The sequence below is a fragment of the Seriola lalandi genome, unplaced genomic scaffold (assembly GCF_002814215.2).
Source record: "Seriola lalandi dorsalis isolate HSWRI2012SDOR001 ecotype SW California unplaced genomic scaffold, Sedor1 jcf7180002053710, whole genome shotgun sequence".
NCBI classification, from domain to species: Eukaryota; Metazoa; Chordata; class Actinopteri; order Carangiformes; family Carangidae; genus Seriola; species Seriola lalandi.
Genome location: NW_019524263.1, coordinates 248,757 through 267,367, shown reverse-complemented (window position 1 = coordinate 267,367; position 18,611 = coordinate 248,757). Strand labels below are relative to the sequence as shown.

The 18,611-nt window shown below is 41.5% G+C and overlaps 1 protein-coding gene across 2 annotated transcripts in view; it reads left to right on the top strand.

The window, feature by feature from the left end:
* The window catches only part of fat3b (FAT atypical cadherin 3b), a 68,518-nt gene that overhangs the window by 47,670 nt on the left and 2,237 nt on the right, over positions 1-18,611 (top strand). Inside the window, exons 39-50 of one of the 2 annotated variants that reach the window (XM_087172752.1) lie at positions 1,611-1,888; positions 2,028-2,590; positions 2,902-3,033; positions 3,176-3,333; positions 3,483-4,014; positions 4,347-4,500; positions 6,048-6,204; positions 7,612-8,028; positions 9,982-10,237; positions 14,910-15,008; positions 15,772-15,831; positions 16,117-16,152. In XM_087172752.1, coding sequence (XP_087028878.1) covers positions 1,611-1,888; positions 2,028-2,590; positions 2,902-3,033; positions 3,176-3,333; positions 3,483-4,014; positions 4,347-4,500; positions 6,048-6,204; positions 7,612-8,028; positions 9,982-10,237; positions 14,910-15,008; positions 15,772-15,831; positions 16,117-16,152 — 2,842 coding nt within the window. Of the gene's footprint in view, positions 1-1,610; positions 1,889-2,027; positions 2,591-2,901; positions 3,034-3,175; positions 3,334-3,482; positions 4,015-4,346; positions 4,501-6,047; positions 6,205-7,611; positions 8,029-9,981; positions 10,246-14,909; positions 15,009-15,771; positions 15,832-16,116; positions 16,153-18,611 lie in introns of both variants that reach the window. The other variant, XM_087172753.1, reaches the window with a different exon arrangement.

Here is an 18,611-nt window from a genome sequence, read left to right as displayed (position 1 = left end):
CTCTCAGCTGTTAAGTCAGGCTATTAGCATCTGGTGTTTGGGGAAAAAAAAAAAAAAAAAAAACAGCCTGATTTATAGGAACAGATTTCTGTTATGCAGAAGCTGTTAACACCTCTGACATGGTGATGTTGGGCGGTCTGTCCTACATGACTTTTCCCCCTGTATGTTTTTAATCTTTGGTTATACAGATGCCAGGAGAATGAGTGAGACAATTGTAACCCTCTGTTGCCAATTATCCTCTGACCAGCAGAGTCCAGTAAAGCAATACCTAGGATGTGCTTGATATTAGATTGGGCTACTATTTCAATTTTAAATGATCAGGATCCTGAGTTCTTAGCTATTGATGTTGAGCTGGCTAAAACTTCCAATTTCCAAATAGATGTTCCATCAGGCTTAAAATAATGATAAACAATATAGAAATAATAATAACCACAGAATGTATGTAGTTACAATCTACAGTAAACAACCAATCAATACTAGCTGTGTCTCCAAAGTAACTGTGGAACTGTTAGCATCATACACTATGAGCTAAACCCGTATTCCCCTAAATAAAAAAAATACTTTTGTTAAGTTTCAAACAAATCTCTTTTCTTTCCTTTCACAAAGATAAAACACAAAATCAACCCCAGTAGGCTATCAAAATAAAAGCTTTCAATACCAGTTAACTCATTCACCTTACCATAAGTGTGTGTGTGTGTGTGTCCCTCCAAAATTAACCACCACAAATATCAATGTCTAAGGCAATTATCAAATATAACACAAGTCATCAGTAAACAGTTCAACCCTGAGAAATGTTCAAAATATGACCAAGCGCTTGGATTAATAAATGTTGGGACCCAAGAGTTGGTGCACATGTGAAGAAAACAAATCCTTAGCAACACACGGCTGGTGCAGTTCATTGTATCGTCTCCAGTTACTCACGCGACCACGACACACAGTCCAGAAGCGTCCCGGGGCAGGTAGATGATGCAGCAGGTAACTGTCCTTGGCAGTCACGCAGGTCCAGCGTGCTGAGTCCGTCCTCACAGGCAGTGCTAATTAACGTTAGCAATAACGTTAGCTACTCCGCTTCGTCTCCGTCCTCGGTGAAAACGATGTATTTAGGCTTCAAATATTAAACACCTCAACGTTAAACTCTGTCTCCTGCTGAGCAACAACATACAGCTGTCTTCCCACACGTGCGACTGCACACCTGTCGGTCATCTGTCTCTTTCTTTCGCCAACCCCAAAGTCATATCTGATTGGTCAGGATTACATCACTAAAAGTAAACTGAAAATGCATTGGCTGAAAAGTTTGGGCACCGAAATTGACAATAAAGCAAAGGATCATGGTAAATGTAGTCTTTTAAATTAAGTTTACCTGTATTTTAAAGAAAACGCATTCCCTTTCGTTCTTATCATTTATCCCTACACAATAAAATACACTTTTATTAGATGACCTTCCCTGGTGCTCTGTAACGATTTTTCCCATCTTCCCCAGTAAGCAGCTGAGCTCACATACAGCACAAAAAAACTGTTTCAAAGCTAGAACTTTCAGTCTTTAATATCTCTGCAAAACTTGTGTTTCTGTTTACTGAATATCTCACTATGACCTTGTTTCTGTCTCTCAGGCAAGTGACTCTGGGAAGCCGAGTCTCTCCTCATCGTCCTGGGTATTTCTGAGGGTCATCGGCAACAGCCAATACAAACCCACCGTCTCCCCCCTGGAAATCTTCATTGTCATGGTAACTGATACCTTCTCCGGCGGCCCGGTCGGTCGGATCTACGCGACTGACCGCGACCCCAATGACGCTCTGTCATTTACCCAGAAGCCTCAGCCGAAGAGCATGTTTATTATCAACAGACAGGATGGCAGCATTGTGGCTCTGCCAGGCCTGGAACCTGGCAGGTACACACTTCACCACACCAACACACTACTCACTCTTGGACACACAAACACACACACACACACACACACACACACACACACACAGAAAAAAGTATACAATGGAAAATAACTTTAAACATATTTCTTTGTCCTCTCTCAGATATCAGATGAACGCCACAGTGAGTGATGGACGTTATGCTGTAATAGCTGATGTGTCAGTCCAGGTCGAGCAGGTGACAGATGTGCTCCTGCGAAGTGCCCTGAACTTACGTTTCAGCTCCCTGTCCCCGGAGGACTTGCTTGGCCGCTACCTGAGCCAGATCAAGCTCACGTTGCGTGGATTGGCAGGCTGGAAATGGTCACCGGGACAACAGGATCCCCTCCACATCCTCGGCGTACAGCCAGTGATGCGCACAGCCGATGTGGACTTGCTTCTGGCCGTGGAGCGGCCGGAGACATCGGGCAGCGGACGGATGGGTGGGTTCTACTCCCAGCAAGAGTTGTCTGCAAAGCTGGAGGATGCAGCGGTGCGGGGCCAAATACGAGGGGTCCTGGCTGGGGCGCTGGTGGTGAGCAGTGCCTGTTCTGGCGAGCTGGAGTGCGGGGACAGGGTGTGTGAACAGACACTGGTGATGGAGAGCAGCTCGCCTGTAACCTACAGCACAGAGAGGGTCAGCTTGGTGTCACCCAGGTTCAGCCGTATAGACACCTGCACCTGCCCCGGTGAGCACTGCACTTGCAATCGAGCTAAGACCAGCTCACATTGTCAGTGTCATCGATATTTGTCACAGAAAACAAATTGAATTTGTGGGTATTTTGCTACAAGTCTGAGACAACTTTCCCATTTGGAGCTCGCTGTTACAGATAAACAGATAACAGAGAAACAGATAGATGTCCTGCATACAAAGACGCATTCATACATTAAAGAATACAATAAATCTAAATGGGTTTTTTTTAATATGTTGACAGATGATATTTTGGCACCCTGAAAGTGTTATTTCCTAACACCTCTGTATCTGTCCCTTTCTGAGCAGGAGGCACATGCCCCACCCCCGTGGAGCTCTGTGAAGGTCAGTCCTGTCCAGCAGACATGCAGTGTGTCCGTTCTGGTCCTACAGCGCCATCTGTCTGCCAGTGTCAGCCTGAGAGACTAGACGAGTGTGGAGGTATGATAAGTTTAGGCCATGTATGTGTATCTGATCCAGGTAGATGAGTAGATCACCACATCGCAAGGATTTAAAGGAAATAAGTTGAAGCTTTCTCCCCTCTAATTTTGATCCTGTCTCTCTGGGTTTTGTGAATGTGCAGGACAAACCTCTCTGAGCTTCTCTGGAAACAGTTACATCAAGTACAGAGTGACAGAGAGCGGTCAGAGTGGAGAGATGAGGCTCGGCCTACGGATCAGAACCCTTCAGAGAAGAGGAGTCATCATGTTCACACGGGTTAACCCTTGCACCATGCTCAAGGTGAACACATTTACATCCTAATGCTTCACTTTACTGTATTTTTTCTAGATGTTACATCTGCTCAGCAAAGAGTACTGTAAATTAGTAGATAGTCATAGTCATGGTTATAGTTATAGAAGATATAGTTATTTTCTCTTTTTCTTCCACAGATTGAAGGGGGTCGACTCTGGTTCCAGTTAGACTGTGACAACACCCTTGGCATTATGGGTATCTCTGGCAGACCAATAAACGACGGCCTCTGGCACGCTGTTGCCTTGGAGCTGACTAGGAACTACACCCTCCTGTCACTGGACGACAGTTACGTGGAGCGCCGCCGAGCAGCACGAGCACCTGTTCGCCTGTGGCCTCTGGCCCCAGACTCATCGTTTTTCTTCGGAGCCCAAGTGAGGCCACCGAGTGGGCAAGGCGAGAGACCAAGTCCGGGACCAGGGAGGAACCAAGGAGGGCCAGGACTCGGGGACCGTGGAGCGAGGGGCCCACCGAGAGCCCAGGACGGCTTTCAGGGCTGCCTGGGTTCACTAATGCTGAATGGCAATGAGCTGCCGCTCCAGAATAAGAGGAGCCGTTACGCTGAGATCGCCGGGCTGAGTGAGGTCAAGCTGGGCTGCGTGCTTTATCCTGATCCATGCGTCAGTCAGCCCTGCCTCAACGGAGCCATCTGCAGCAGCCTGCCCTCTGGAGGTCTGTGTAGATGACAGTGTGAATATGTGTGGGTGTTCGCCATCTTGCTGTACAGATAAATGACATAAATAACTGTTTGCATATGAAATTCACTCATTTTTTACAGCTTGAGTGTCAGTTTCATCATTTTCATTTTTTAATTTGGTGGCTTATTTGTGCAGCAGTGACCATCAACATGTATATACAGTATTTTGTCTGTATTGGGCTTAAATATTCAGTTACTCACAAAGGAAATCACATCATATTTAACAGGATTTAATGTTGAAATGATTTATTCATATTTATGCCCGAACAAATCATTATTTGACATGTTTTTAATCCCTCTCCAACAGGCTTCTTGTGCAGTTGCAGTGCTGGCTTCACTGGGGGGCGCTGTGAAATTGAATTGACATCCTGCATGCCAAATCCATGCCAGAATGGTGGAGACTGCACGCCTGTAGGCAGTGCATTCCTCTGTGTCTGTCCTCGAGGACTCGGGGGACTTATGTAAGCGAAAATAGGCTGCAATCACGCACACACACACTTTTAAGACTTAATTACTGACTGTAAATACAGAGCTGACGAATGTTGTTGCCCTGTCTACACAGTATACACACAATGACAACGACAGTAGTGATGATTTAGACACATTAACATCTTCATCTCCCTTTTCACACACATTCAAGCATGAAAGAACATGCGTAGGACACGCACACACACACACACACTCATTAGCCCACATTAGCACCACAGCAACCACTGTGTTGCTTAGTTGTTATTGTGTGAGATAAATTAGTGTTTCTAATTTAATTCAGTACAATTTCGCTAGAAAAGCCTATAATCGTTCTCAAGCTGCCTTCTTAATTACAGCTCAGTAATTGCCTTTGAAATAACCTCTCTGCTCATGTGGTTGTTCAGTGTTGCCACCACTAGAGAGCAGTTTTCCCTCAAAGGAGAAAAGGGTTCTGCATTTTTTTATTTATTTTGTTTTAGCTTTTGAGAAAAAGATGTAAAAATGCTTTTGATGAAGTTGGATTAAATGAAATTTAGCTGAATGATAACTAAGATCAAAATGAAGATGATTTTTTTTCAGCAGCAGATTGTTCAGATTATTATCAGTTAATAATAAACAGACTGAAACCAAAGCTAAAGCACATTATTTAGTCTGCCGCAAACAAACAGCTGTTGAGTGTAACCGTCTGTGAAATCGTTCTACCTGTGATAATATCACAATGAAATATTTGCATTTAAATAACAGAATAAAGTTTATTCAATTGAAAAAAAGGGGAAAATTCCCCCTATTTGACATAACTTGCTCAATTCAAATATAAAAGTTAATGAAAGTCTACAGGATTCATTTTCTAAAATATTAATGAGTGGATATCACTGGCCAATACATCCAGTCCTTGTTAAGTAAACTGTATGTGCTTTGCAACTCTCTACACTTTCATCATATAAAGCAAAACTTTGGATAGTTACACAAGCAAGCTCAAGCAGTACTCAGAAATGCTTTTTCTTCTTACATAAGACCAACTCTAGTACAGTGTTTTGAAAATCCCATTGAGAAAAAATAATTGAAAAGAGAAATACAAGTATTTTCTATCTCCTGCGCAGCAGGGCACCATGTTTGAAATGACAAGCTCAGATGAACATGCATATGTGTGTGGAGTAAAATTATGTTTGTGATGTTCTGTTGTAATTTACGTCTTTATCTAAGAGTCTGAGTCTGTGTGTGTCTGTGTGTGTGTGTGTGTGTGTGTGTGTGTGTGTGTGTGTGTGTGTGTGTGTGTGTGTATGCTTATGTGCTTGTGAATTTGCTTTCAGGCACATTTCTTTAAATCAGAACCACATTATGAGGAAAATAGGGCATCCGTGAAGATAATCTGTTCATTTAGCAAAGGAAAGGCCCTCTGAGAACAAGCATTTATTTTCTTTCTCTGTTTTTAACTCACTGTCACGCTTTCATCTTTTATTCCTTCACGTTGATTCAAATAATCTTCCTCACTCCCATGAATAGTCAAGTTTTTTTTTTTTGTTTGTTTGTGCCTCTGCAGATGTGATGAGGATGTAAACGAGTGTGACCAGGCCGAGTGCGGGAACGGAGGAGAGTGTGTTAACACGTTCGGGTCGTTCTTCTGTAACTGCTCCGAAGGGTACGAGGGTCAGTTGTGTGATGATCAGGCAGCCGGTGACCTGGAGGATGACACGCAGGTATAGTGTGAACAACACGTGACACTGAATTGATGTCGGAGTAAATCTAAAGTATAATCAAAAAAAAAAAAGAAACATCAACTTTTTTTTCCTTTTTTTTTTTTTGAATAGCTTTTTGTGCATTCAGCTTGCTCCTAATTAGATTTGGCATACTCAGGGAAGCTGTTGAGAATTTTAAGTGTGCGGTGGCCTCCTGGAAGGTTTGTTCCCCAGCTTGGTATCTTTGTCTCCGCAGTAGATGAATGAAAGTGCGGGTAATGGGTAAATCATGGTTTCCATTTGAAGTTGTCATGCTCTTGACTTTTGGCATGCACTTTACACCTTATACTGAGACTGCAAGCTCAATTAATGCGCATTGTGAGAAGGAATGTGCTTTTATTATTCCCTAGAAAGCTGAGAGAGGTAACCGACGTCGAGAAAACGAAAAAAAGCAGATGGCTGTTGTTTTTTTAAGGACAGGAAGTCTACTACTTGAAGTCTATTTTTCAAAATCTACATTAAATGTGCTTGACAAAGGCAGCAATGAAATAGAATCATTACATTAGATCAAAAATAATTTCCTCCATTCAACAAGGGCAGAAATGTGTCATAATCCTTTAGATTTAGAAATGCATCCAACATCACATGATACAAAATCTAAAACTAACTCGTATGACTGTCTGTCTCTGTCATACGAATCACCATAAGTGCATGGTTATCATAACCAATTTTTTTTTCTTTTCTTTATTTCCTGAGCAGATTACCATCTAATTGACATACGTATATTTATCACGTGAAAATAAAGTCATGAAACAGACAGCTTCACTGATTTAAAGAAAAAATATAAACTGTGCCGTGGCCCTCTGCTGCTCCAGGCCTAGTCTGAAAGGTCAGGATGAAAGCATCACTCTCCACTCATGTAACACACCTGCTGCTGTGAGAGAGCAGGGGCGATGATTACGTGCTGTGAAAGTCCCAAAACTCCAGCAGAGCAGGAACAGGGGGGAGAAGAACTCACTGAGCCACGGCGCTGTTGATATCACACGGTGCCCGAATGCGCACAGCAAGCGCACATACACAGTGTTGGCAGGGATGGTCATTACCTGACGTTACATACTGTGGCTCTGGAAACCTTGTGCAATTAAGTTAGAAGAAAGCCTCAGCAGATGACAGCTTACAGCAGTCGGGTACAACAGTTTAAAAGTTTTCTTCCATCAGTTGTCATGTATGAAAAGGCCCAAAAATAAACAGTATAAGCAAACTAATGAGTGGTCTCCACTCAACTTGGAGGTTGTGCAGTCAATTGCATGAAAATCCCCAAAGCTGTACTTGCTATGCTTCCACCGGACAGTGATTGCTTTCTCACATTTTGAACAGGAGATGCAGTTGTATCCATGTTTTTATGATTTTCCTCTTCATGTTGCCCAGGCGGAGCCGCTGTCTTATGTCGGACCGGGAGAGATAATTGGCATCGGGGTCCTTGCCTTTGTCATCATTCTCCTCCTCATACTCTTCATCGCTTTTAGGAAAAAGATCAAATTCAGGAAAGACTCAGACGCGGGCACAGGGACTCAGGCTGTGATGGGCGTCTCAGCTATCTCCACAGAAACCAGCTACATGCTGCACAAGACCGGCATGGGGGCAGAGGGGATTGAGTTTAAAGCTGTGCGTCTGTCAGGCTCACCAGCGACCACGAGCACCTACGGTGAGGTGGGCAGCAGCACCGGGGGCCCTCCTCAGGTCATGGTGCGTCCAACTGCCCACTCCCCTCTACCGGGAGGACTCAGCAGCCAGGGTATGAGGAACGGAGATGGTGACAGGACCACTTCCAGTGAGGGCAGTCAGGTATGTAAAACTGAGCCTGGCCACGTATTAATGATTGAAAATGATTGTCCTGTCTGACTTTACAGGACTGAGGGACTTTGTCGATTATAATTTGATTAAGTGTGTGATATTAAAAATCAAATATATCTATGTTTTCATACTATATACTAATATTAAAATTAAACTATGTATGGTTGATATGATTTAATAGAAATAGATCGTAATAGAAACAAAGTGTATTCACAGCAGCAACTGTATAATCTAACTGTGCTGCAGCCTTTAAAATCTGATTTTTATTACTACAATAATGAAAATCCCAGGCTATATCAATTTTATATCATAATATCAATATTTAGGTTATATCAGCACATCTTCCAGCTTCGCGTTTTGATGACTCTCTGCTTCTGTAATTCAGTTGTATTCCTTTCATTGTTTGAAAGAGACTCAGAATATTATTAACAAACGTGATGTTCCAACCTTGATGTGCATGATGTGCTTCAGAAAGGTTTGAACTACAAAAAAAAGTCCTTCCTCGGCAGGAAGCAAGAGTGATGGGTTTGATATAAAAGAAAATATGAGAAAATCATATTTTTGTAAAATTCCAAGAGTTTACTTTTCAACAGGTTGAAGGTACTGTATGATACGGATGATGAGTTCAAGTATTTTCTCATTTAAAGCAGCTATTTGTAAGTTTTGCTATTGCTACATAGCTAGCGTTAGCATTAGTTCATCATTAAACTTCATTCCTTTACTCACCAACAGCTGTCTCCAGTGGTGGAAAAAATGCCAATGTTAACTCCTGTCTCTATGTCTTTCCTCTACTGAAGTTACTATGCTAACCAGCTAGCTCTTCCCTTTCCGATACCGACTCACCGTAGCCTCCAATCTGCCCTGAAGACGTAGCTCTGCTCAGAGGGCGTTTAACCCATTTATACCGGCTGCTGCGTAGCACAGCATTGTTGATTCCTCGTCATTTTCATGATATATTTATATATATTTTACATATTTATGTGCTGCATGCGTCATGAAAATGACGAGAATCAACAACGCAGCATCCGGTATAAATGGGTTAATAACCTCTTGTCTTGTAAACACAACGATGACCAAAGCTCTTGTCAAGCGACAATCACCTCCACCCGCTCAGAGGTAGAAAAAATGTACAAATATCCCCTTTAAAGCCACAATGGATAAAATTAAAAAATGTGTGGCTTTGGTGCAACAAAAAATAAACAAAACAGGCCACGATGGTAATCCAGCCTCAGGACACTGAGACAAATTGGGCTGCGAGACGCACAAATTTTAAACAGATCTAATGCTATTAAATCAATTAAAAAGATACTTTAACTGCACAAAAAACTGACACATTGTAGCTTTAACTGTAAAGATAAAATGTTAAAAAATAAATCTGAATATATCCTATATTTTTAGTAACTGAAACCAACACACATGAATCTGTTTCTCTCAGGCTTTCTGACTTGGCGACCCTCTCTGTGGCTCTTAGCCTTAAGTCCCTTCATATCTGTGGAAGACAGAAAAATCTTTAACACAATTCCCTAAAACAGATGGGCTCTGTATTTTTAAGCCAATGTTCCCGAACCAGGAATTAGTAGTTTATTTTTTCGGGACTATTTTCAGCCGCAGCTTTTATTCACTAGAAAGAATTTATGGAAGCAGAATGGTGTGTGTGCGGCTGACTCAAAACAAACTGCAGGAGCGTGTTCATTATAACGAAAGAACATCTTACCCAGTGCAGTGGTGCTGCTCAGCGACGTGGTTTTAATTGTTTTGGACAACATTGAAGCTCCACGGCACAGGGGAGTAAGCTACATGAGTGTTCAGAAAACTCCTCTTAGTAAGATCAGTTCATTGTTGCTCTTGATGTTTTCACTAGATTTGCTCACAATAAGAAAAATATAGACCCATCAAGTGTTTGTTCTTTTTTAACATATTTGCTGTTTTCTTTCATCTCTACAGTTGAGCAGCTTCCTCTCAGACATGTCTAATGTACGAGGCGTGGCCAATAGGAGGGGCATCGCCGTGTGCAGCGTGGCGCCCAATCTCCCTTCAGCGTCAGCCTGCCGCTCAGAGCACAGTCCAGCCCACAAAGTGTCCTGGGAGGGCGAGGAGATGAGGGAGGAAGGGCTGGAGAGGGTGAGAGATGAGAGAGAGGAGGAATGGGGGCAGAGAGCTTTTGAGCTGGAGAGAACACAGAGAGATAACAGTCCACAGGGTAAGGCTGCTGCCACGTGCGGGCACGCACACACATTGACACGCACACGCACACACACACGGTTTCTAACCTCTGATCAAAAAAAGGCACAGAGTACACAGGCCACGAACTCATTGTGTTTCACCCATCTCGACTGAGGGAGCTTTTTTTTTTCACAGTGATCTATGCCTTTTGATCACACACATCAAAGAAAATGGCCCAGAGTAAGCAAGAGTGGTTAAGAAATCATATTTTTATTTTGCTATCACTTCATTTTAGTTTTACTATTTACGTCCTGGGAGCAGTAAATGATAAAATAACTTACTCTTTTGTTACACTGCTGAAATTGGCAATTATGTCTTCTTGTGTCAGGATAAGTCTCTTACATCTCCTGTGCACTTCTGATTGAATGGTCAGGGTAATCAGCCAGAACTGATGTCCTATGTTCTTGTCCTACTTTTGCTCAAAAAAAGTTAAGTCGAAATGAAAGTAGTTGGCAGAGTTCCACTCAGAGAAAGTCAACTCTTCTACCAGGTTTTTCTACCGTTTTTACCTACCAAGTTTGCCTCAGGTGTACTTTTGTCAAATAACAACAAACTTAAGCGAGGGCAGTGAGACAAAGTTCTCAGACAATTCAACTTCAAGTCTGATCGTGCGCTGCCAACAAGAGTTCACAGTTCACAGTTTGTTCTCTGTCAATGAAATAACCACGTTGCATCTCAGTGCTAAGGTAGACGTCACATATTTCGATTCTCTGTCCAACCTGTTGTTTGAAGAATACAGCCTGCGGTGGGAACTTCCTGCCTGTTAATTATTGATTCCTTCCTGTGGGAATGGGAAATAGGTTGTTTTATTTATTTATTTATTATTTTTCTGCAACCTTGCTGAGAATATGCACAAAAAAAAAAAAAAGAAGAAGAGAAAGAAAAGTATGTACCATTATATTACAGCCCATTATTTATTATGATTATGCTTATAATAATATCCTGATTATTGTGTTATTGACACCAGTGTAAACAGCAGGGATCATTAATCAATTGGAAACAGTTTAGTTATTTATTTACACCACAGCAACCGCTAACAAGTATGATAATGAATATTGCAATAGTTGGGCACAAGTCAATACATGAGATACAAACTAACAAGGAAACATATTGGTCGTTTTTCTGTCACTACCTGCTGCATCATGAATAAATAAAAAGTGATGAATAATTAAATACTTGGAAGATACTTTATGAACAAATCAGGTCCCATATTTCTCTGTTTTTTTGCAGCTCTGCTAGAAATAGGAATATATTGATCGTCGAGATGTTTTGCAGAGAAATATAGTTTCAATCAAAGGTGACTTTATGACTTTGACATAGCTCACAGGAACAGCAGCAGCTCCTCTAATGCAGATGCAATAAACCCTAGCAGAGATTCAGTTCAAATGCTGTAACTATTACTCTACCAGTCACAGTACGAATTACACAAAGCAATTTGTGAAGATGCTTTTGGTTGCTAAAAGGGAGTAAAAGCTACTGGAGACCAATGTTTGGCTTAGTATCAGTGGTAATAAGTATTTCCAATTAAAACGTTGCAAACTGTTATGAGTGGAAACATAGCGAGTTGTTTAGTTACTTACTTTATAAGTTCTACCTTTTCAAGAAAAGTGAGTCATTTCTTAGTTAGTAACTTTTAGATGGCTCTTACAATTGGAAAAGTATAGGGGATTTAAAAATATTGGTGCCAGGATGAGAATATGGTTTGGCAGTGTGTTAGTGGTAGGATTAGAGCGAGGGTCGGGTCCATAACCTCAGGCGTGGCTGCCAATGTTGGCACGTGGCAGGGTAAACTCTGGCAGAATGACGAATGCATGTGTGAGGAGAGAAAATATATGGAAAATAAAGAAAGGTTTAAAAAAAAATGTTTACAATACTTCATTTTATTTATTTCTTTTTTTGGCTTGACTATGTTTATAAGGTTTCTATCACCTGCATGCTGAATTAGACCAGTGGCTGCCTTTCCTATTTAGTTTGATTGATGGTGCTGCCTTGCTGCTCACATTCCCACAGGAGTGTTTTACTTGTTCCATACACACTGGGCCGTGACCATCTAAGCTTGGACTTAGAAAGCTAAACCTGATGTCCACACCTCCTGGCTCCTGACTGCTTTCCTTCTGAATGTCCAGTGTAAAGCGAAGTTATGAAACAGACAAGGGAGTTTTAGAAGATGCCACATGCTGTGTGTTTTTAACCTTGTTAATGTGTCCATATGCTGTTTTTTATATGATACAAGATGTATCATGAGTGAAATGAGCAGTCAAAGCCATGACTGAGTACTTCCACCTTGGAACTGCAGTGAAACAATGACAGTCTCATAAAAACACATTCAGACAGCCAGGGATTCATGCGTCATATGACCTATGGAACCTATCCTGTCGACTTGTGGGGAGGGCGGGCAGGCCAAATTAAACCTGACCCAGCCAACAAACAGACCGCTCTGATCCGTCTTCTTGTCCACGATTTTGGTCACAACAAACTCCTCACTCTTCAAAAACTCCTGAGTCTGGATCTGACATGTTGCTGAGTCTCTCTGACGTTTCCACCTCCAACTGTCTTGTGCTTCCAGCCCCAGTTTTCCATTTTTTTGTCACTTTTTATGTGGGGGAAAAATCATGTTAAAAAAAATATTAATCATAGCAGATGATTTTTTTTACATCATTTGAAACATGTCTGTGGAGAAACTTTAAAACAAACCAGCAAATAGCAGGAAATGCTATTTACTAATGTTAAATATACAGGTGCTCTGGAAAGAACATGCATTTTCACCTGTTACATATCTGCACAGGATTTCTGGAAACAGCAGAGTGGGTGTTGTTTTGAATTTTTAAATGTTTTTTTTTAGGTGCAACAGCTGAATTTTCTACTGATACTAAAACTATATTCATTAACTTTACTTTAAAGAATAGAAACATGTTTTGCAACAAGAAAATGGTAACCAAATATAACATTTTAATGCATCAATATTTCCTGCAAAGTTAGGGTTTAAATAAGGAAATATCTGATGAAGACTAAGCTGCTCGTCAATGATCAATCAATTTCACACATTAAGGCTGGTAGTTAAAGTCTTATTGAGATGCAGCGGAGGCATTGAAGTGTCTGCAAACTGTTTTCTCATTCTCTCTTTCCACCTACAAACTTAAAGCATCTTGAGTTTTTTCCAAAGTAACTTTTAATCACATCAGTGAATCTGCCGGTTCTTACATCCAAGCAGTTTTATATCCCTAATAGAATTGTTTTGAGAGCCCACACCCGCGTGTCCCTTCCTCAATTTGAACAGTAATGTGAAACCAGGCGTTTTATTGCTGCTAGATTAGAGCACCTGGTAGAGTAACGTACCTGTTTCTGGCTTTAACAGACAGTCTTGTAGACTCTCTTCACAGCAACGTGCTGTTATCTGAAGTCATTGTGACACAAAATTACCTGCTCTGGCCCGCTGGCAGTTGTTTGATAATCACTCGGAGGCTATTCGGAGTAATTTTAAAGATTACAACCCTCGAAACAGCAGCTCAGCAAAGGAAAATAGTGTCAGGGATCACATCGACTCGGAAGGATCTATTTATTTGAAATGTTTGCCTCTGAAGACATGCAAGTTAAGTTTAACTGGAGACCCTAAGGCTGGCAGCTTTCTCTCCAAATGAAATTTAACCCGGCTCGTCTGCACAGGGGGAAAATGTCAGGTTTGTGACTCAACAAAAGGAGCTTTGATGGCTGCTGTGTGAACGAGCCGACCAGGACAACTTATCAGGCCTTTCACTGTGACCGCCTGAACTTTGGGGCTGCGTTTGTCCGATGTACCTGTTGTTTTGAGGAGTTTGTGTTTCACATCTGCTGTGCTGCGCTACACCAGAAGTAACTGTGTGGTGTTCACCCTCCGTGACTCCTCTAGCTGGTGCAGACATTATTAAATGAGCAGACCTCGAGTTGCATTGGGCGTACTGGGATTTGTCTAAAATTCTGTTCTCCGCAGCAGTGAGGCAGCTTTTGAGAAAACAGACCAAATTCCATTGTGGGTATACTGCAGCTTCATTTGTCTTCAGGTGTGAATGGTTTGTTATGTGTGCAGTATGTGGGTGACTCATTTAGGCTTGCTCGATGCCAAACACAGCCAGCCCTGAAGAAAATGAATGGATAAGTGAGAGTACACAGAGGTGGACATATTAAAGGATGGGTTAAGATTTTCGTTCAAGTCCACCTTCTCCTGTTCGTCCGTGGTTGTGAAGAGACCACCTTGAAAGCTATGGAGAAAATCTGCAGTCTTCAAATGTGTACCAAAGCCCAGTCAAAGTTAATATGAGGCTTCATCAGTCTAAGGTAAATCAAGTGCCTGCTTCAATCAAAGGGACACTAAAAAGACTAAAATACCCTCAGACTGCAGAAGCCTTATATTAACTTGGAATCATGCCAGGAAGAGATCTCTTCACAGCCAGGATGGACGGAGGGGGTGATAACAGCATTCAAGAACTCTTTGAATGCACATATAAGTATGTGAGTATTGCAGTAAGATAGACTTGAACAAATCAGAGCCTGTTTTTTTTGTTTTTTTTAAAGTTAGACTTTATTTCTGCCTAATGATTTGCCTTTGCCTTTATTTTCGAGCGGAACATGTCGATGTGAATACGCACCTGTGTTTGTGTGTGTTTGTACGTCAGACATGTCGGAGCAGGTGGACGAGGTGGCCTGTCTCTCAGACTCCACGTCTGAGGAGCACTCCCTCAGCTCCTACACTTCAGAGTCCTTTGATGACAACGGTAAGACGACCAAACTCCCTTTGCACTCCTCACTCTTTGCATCTTTCTTGTGCAGCACTTCACAGTTTCACCATGTTAGGGCCTCTAAAAGTTGCTGAAAATAATGAATCTGAGAAGGGAAAAGTCGGTCTGTGAGTAGACATTGCTTTGTATTTTTGTAGTCAGAAACAACAACAACAAAAAAAAAAGACTGGGAACCTCTGATGTAGTTAAAATTCCCTCATGTAGGAACAGTCCTCTTGCATGCATCAGATGCATTAAAGGTTAATGCACAGGCCGTCAGTGGGGAAAAAAAGCTAAATCAGTTTCAACTCTTTTCTTGGATTCTATAGAGTGTCTTTTTTCCCAGACAACTCAATACCATTGATCTTCCCTAATGATCATGTGTGTGTGCATGTGTGGGTGTGTGTGTTTTTCAGATAAGAAGCCCACTAGATGCTGTGTTTCCTGTCTAATTAGTGTAGCTGCAAAGAAAAGAGTCCTCGTGCCTCTCCCACACCCTTATTGGACCCGCACACACACACACACACACACACACACACACACACACACACACACACACATACCACATGCATACAAACGTGTTGGCAGGACTAACATGTATCCTCTAATGTCTACACGTGCGCACACACTTACCTCACACGTATTCTCCATCTCATCTCAGTTACACCAAACGCATTAAACCTTACCCTATTCACAAATGCACTGACATTGTTTCTCTTCTTCTCCTTCTTCTTCTTGTCTCTTCCTCTGTTCTGCCCAGCCTCCATCGTGACAGTCATACGTCTAGTCAACGATGCTGTTGATAACATCGAGAGCGAAGGTATGAAAGAACATCTCCTCTCTTTTGTGTCTGTGACCTCTGATGCCAAAGTGTTTGTTAACTAAGATATAATGAACTGATGCAGACGAGCCTTTTGCTGCTCAGTCCCCTTTCTTATTCACAATAAAACATCCTGCTCAGATTTCCAATATTGTTGTCAGCCCCTGACACCGGATCTCTCTGTGTTTCAATTTCTCCCCTTTGGTTTCTGCGTTGTTTCTCTCTCTCTCTCTCTCTCTCTCTCTCTCTCTCTCTCTGACTTTTGCTTTCTCTCTCCCTTTGTAGTGTCAAACATGGACAAAGAGCAGCAGAACAGCCCTGGTGAGTGAGATGCAAAGCAACTGAAAAACATCTTATTAACTTGCCATCCCTTTGGCTTCTTTCTCCAGCTGTGATCCCAAAACCCGACCTTTTGTATTCTTTACATTATTTCCTCTGAATACTTTTATCATACCCAGCACAGATAACCCTTTCTGTTTTTTTTTTTGTTTTGTTTTTTGCTGCCCAGACTTTGAATGTAAATGTAGCCTCCCACTTTCTAGTTATGTTTCCTGACTTCCATCTGTGGCTGGTTTCTGACAGATGGTCCTGTTTTGAATCTAGCAAAAAAAAAAAAAAAAGCAAAAGCAAAGAACAAAACATTAAGCCGGCAGGTGTCTCATTGTTGTCACTTTTCCTCTGTTAAAATAGCATAATGTGTGAACTGTAGCTAATTAACGTTCATTTTAGAGCATTTGCACAGGTGTGAGCGCAATACACAACTCATTAATAACCAAATATTATCAAGACTGTCTCTTTCTGTTATGGTTTAATGTTAGAAAACACACATTGGCAGATATCAAACGTCTAATATCTGCACTGACTTCAGCAGCTCAGCATCAGTCAGGCTCCTCCATAAGTAATTTAATGACTGGCCACAGTGAAACTGTTCACCCTCGTCTGGTTGATGTTGAACTTGAGCAACTTCCAAACACTTCTCTACGACCGTGAGCCGTCTACGTCTGTTTGTGTAGCAAATAAATGTTATTATTCAGAATCTCTAATAAATAAAATATTAGAGAATAAATTCTAATAAATTTGAATTATTAAAAAAAAAAAAAGTCTCTCATGCAACATTCATAAATATCATATCGATATCGTGACCTTACCGGCGCGATGATTTCAAATCAGGACCTCCGGTGTTTGGAGCGAGTGGCTTGTGTCGGCTACACCTGTTATTTCTGTGTGTCCAAGGTAAACTCAACATCACATTCCCAGAGTGTAACTACAGGTTGTGTTTAATTATTGATACTGTTAATTACCGGATAGGCTTCCACTCACAACTGTAGTGTTTCTGCTTTCTCAGCCAGTGAAAGCTGATAAAGATCTTTAATGAATCTTTTTGAATCATTATTCTTGTGTTTAATTACTAATTGACCCGGGATTTGAAAGGATTTGATACTGGATTCAGATTCTATTAACCAATATCAAATGTACTTGGATCACATTTTCAATATGAAACAACTTCTTTTTTTTTTTTTTATCAAATGAAAACATTAGGTCAAAAAATGTACAAGATGTTCCATGTATAAAACAAGTATGCAACATACACAAGCAACTAATGTTTATAATTAGTTAATTCAGATCATTTGAATGTTTGCTGGCATTTAATAGCTCGGTCAAGTTGGGTGTAGTTGTCCTCACTCGGAGCAGCGCAGAGCTTCCTCCCCGGCCTTGTAGCGGGGGTCTCGGTGGATTTTAGGGGGCACTTTGAGCCAAGTCTCACATCCGCACAGAATAGCAGAGGAGAAGGCAGCTTCAAACACTTTTCTTTCTCACAGTAAATGGGGCATCATCTACAGGCTTAACACTGACTTTCCAATCTTAACGAATGCAGGTTTTTTTTTTTTTTTTTTTTTTTGCTTAAACAAAGATCAGGGCCAGTCATGATCTAGTTCTTCTCCCCCACAAAACCCCTATGTTTTTGTGCCACAGTCTTAAAACCAATGTTAACTGGCTCGCAACTACCGAGCCCTTTTGTTGTCAATTGCATGTAATTTACTGGGTCTGCAAAGCATTTCATTACTTACTCAGAGCAACACTGTGTTTATGGCTCTGTCAGTGCCAGCCTGCTGGAGCACGGGAACTTATTTCAGACAGAGAGAATGAAATGATTGTCGTCCAGTAGGTTGGTCCAAATAACCTATTGGATTTAATGTATTTCTGGTAATATAACACATGGACAGCTTCATTTTATGTATGTTTATTTTCATATGTTTGTGCACAAGTTAAGAAAAGTGACACAATGACAATGGCCGCACTTACTAATCAGGTTACCGCAGAAACAATCGCATAAGAAAACGTGAGAGAAATATTCTGGAAATGGGATCTAAAACGTTCAGTCTCCATTTCACATATCATTACTGAGATCACCATTAAGTGTCTGTGTGTACAATAACAGTGTGCACGTGCATGCATGTGTATATTACGTTTTGCGTGAGTTTTGTTTGTCTGTTTACACGTACCGGCGATGCGCCGAATGGCTCCGTGCCAGCCCCCCTCTCCCACTATCGGGTGTGTTTTCTTCCATGTCCTGATTCGCCGTGTCTCCTTGCATTCAGTTGTTTTCTATGAAAAGCGCATTTCATCATCAAAGGCTTCCTGTCCCATGAGATATTTGTTTTGTTTTCCACTTCACTGACAGCAAGTCGCCACCTGCAGAGCAAAGATGAGATTTGTGTAGAGTTCATCAAAGAATACATTGTGGATTGTAAGAACATTATATTATAACACCCCCCCCC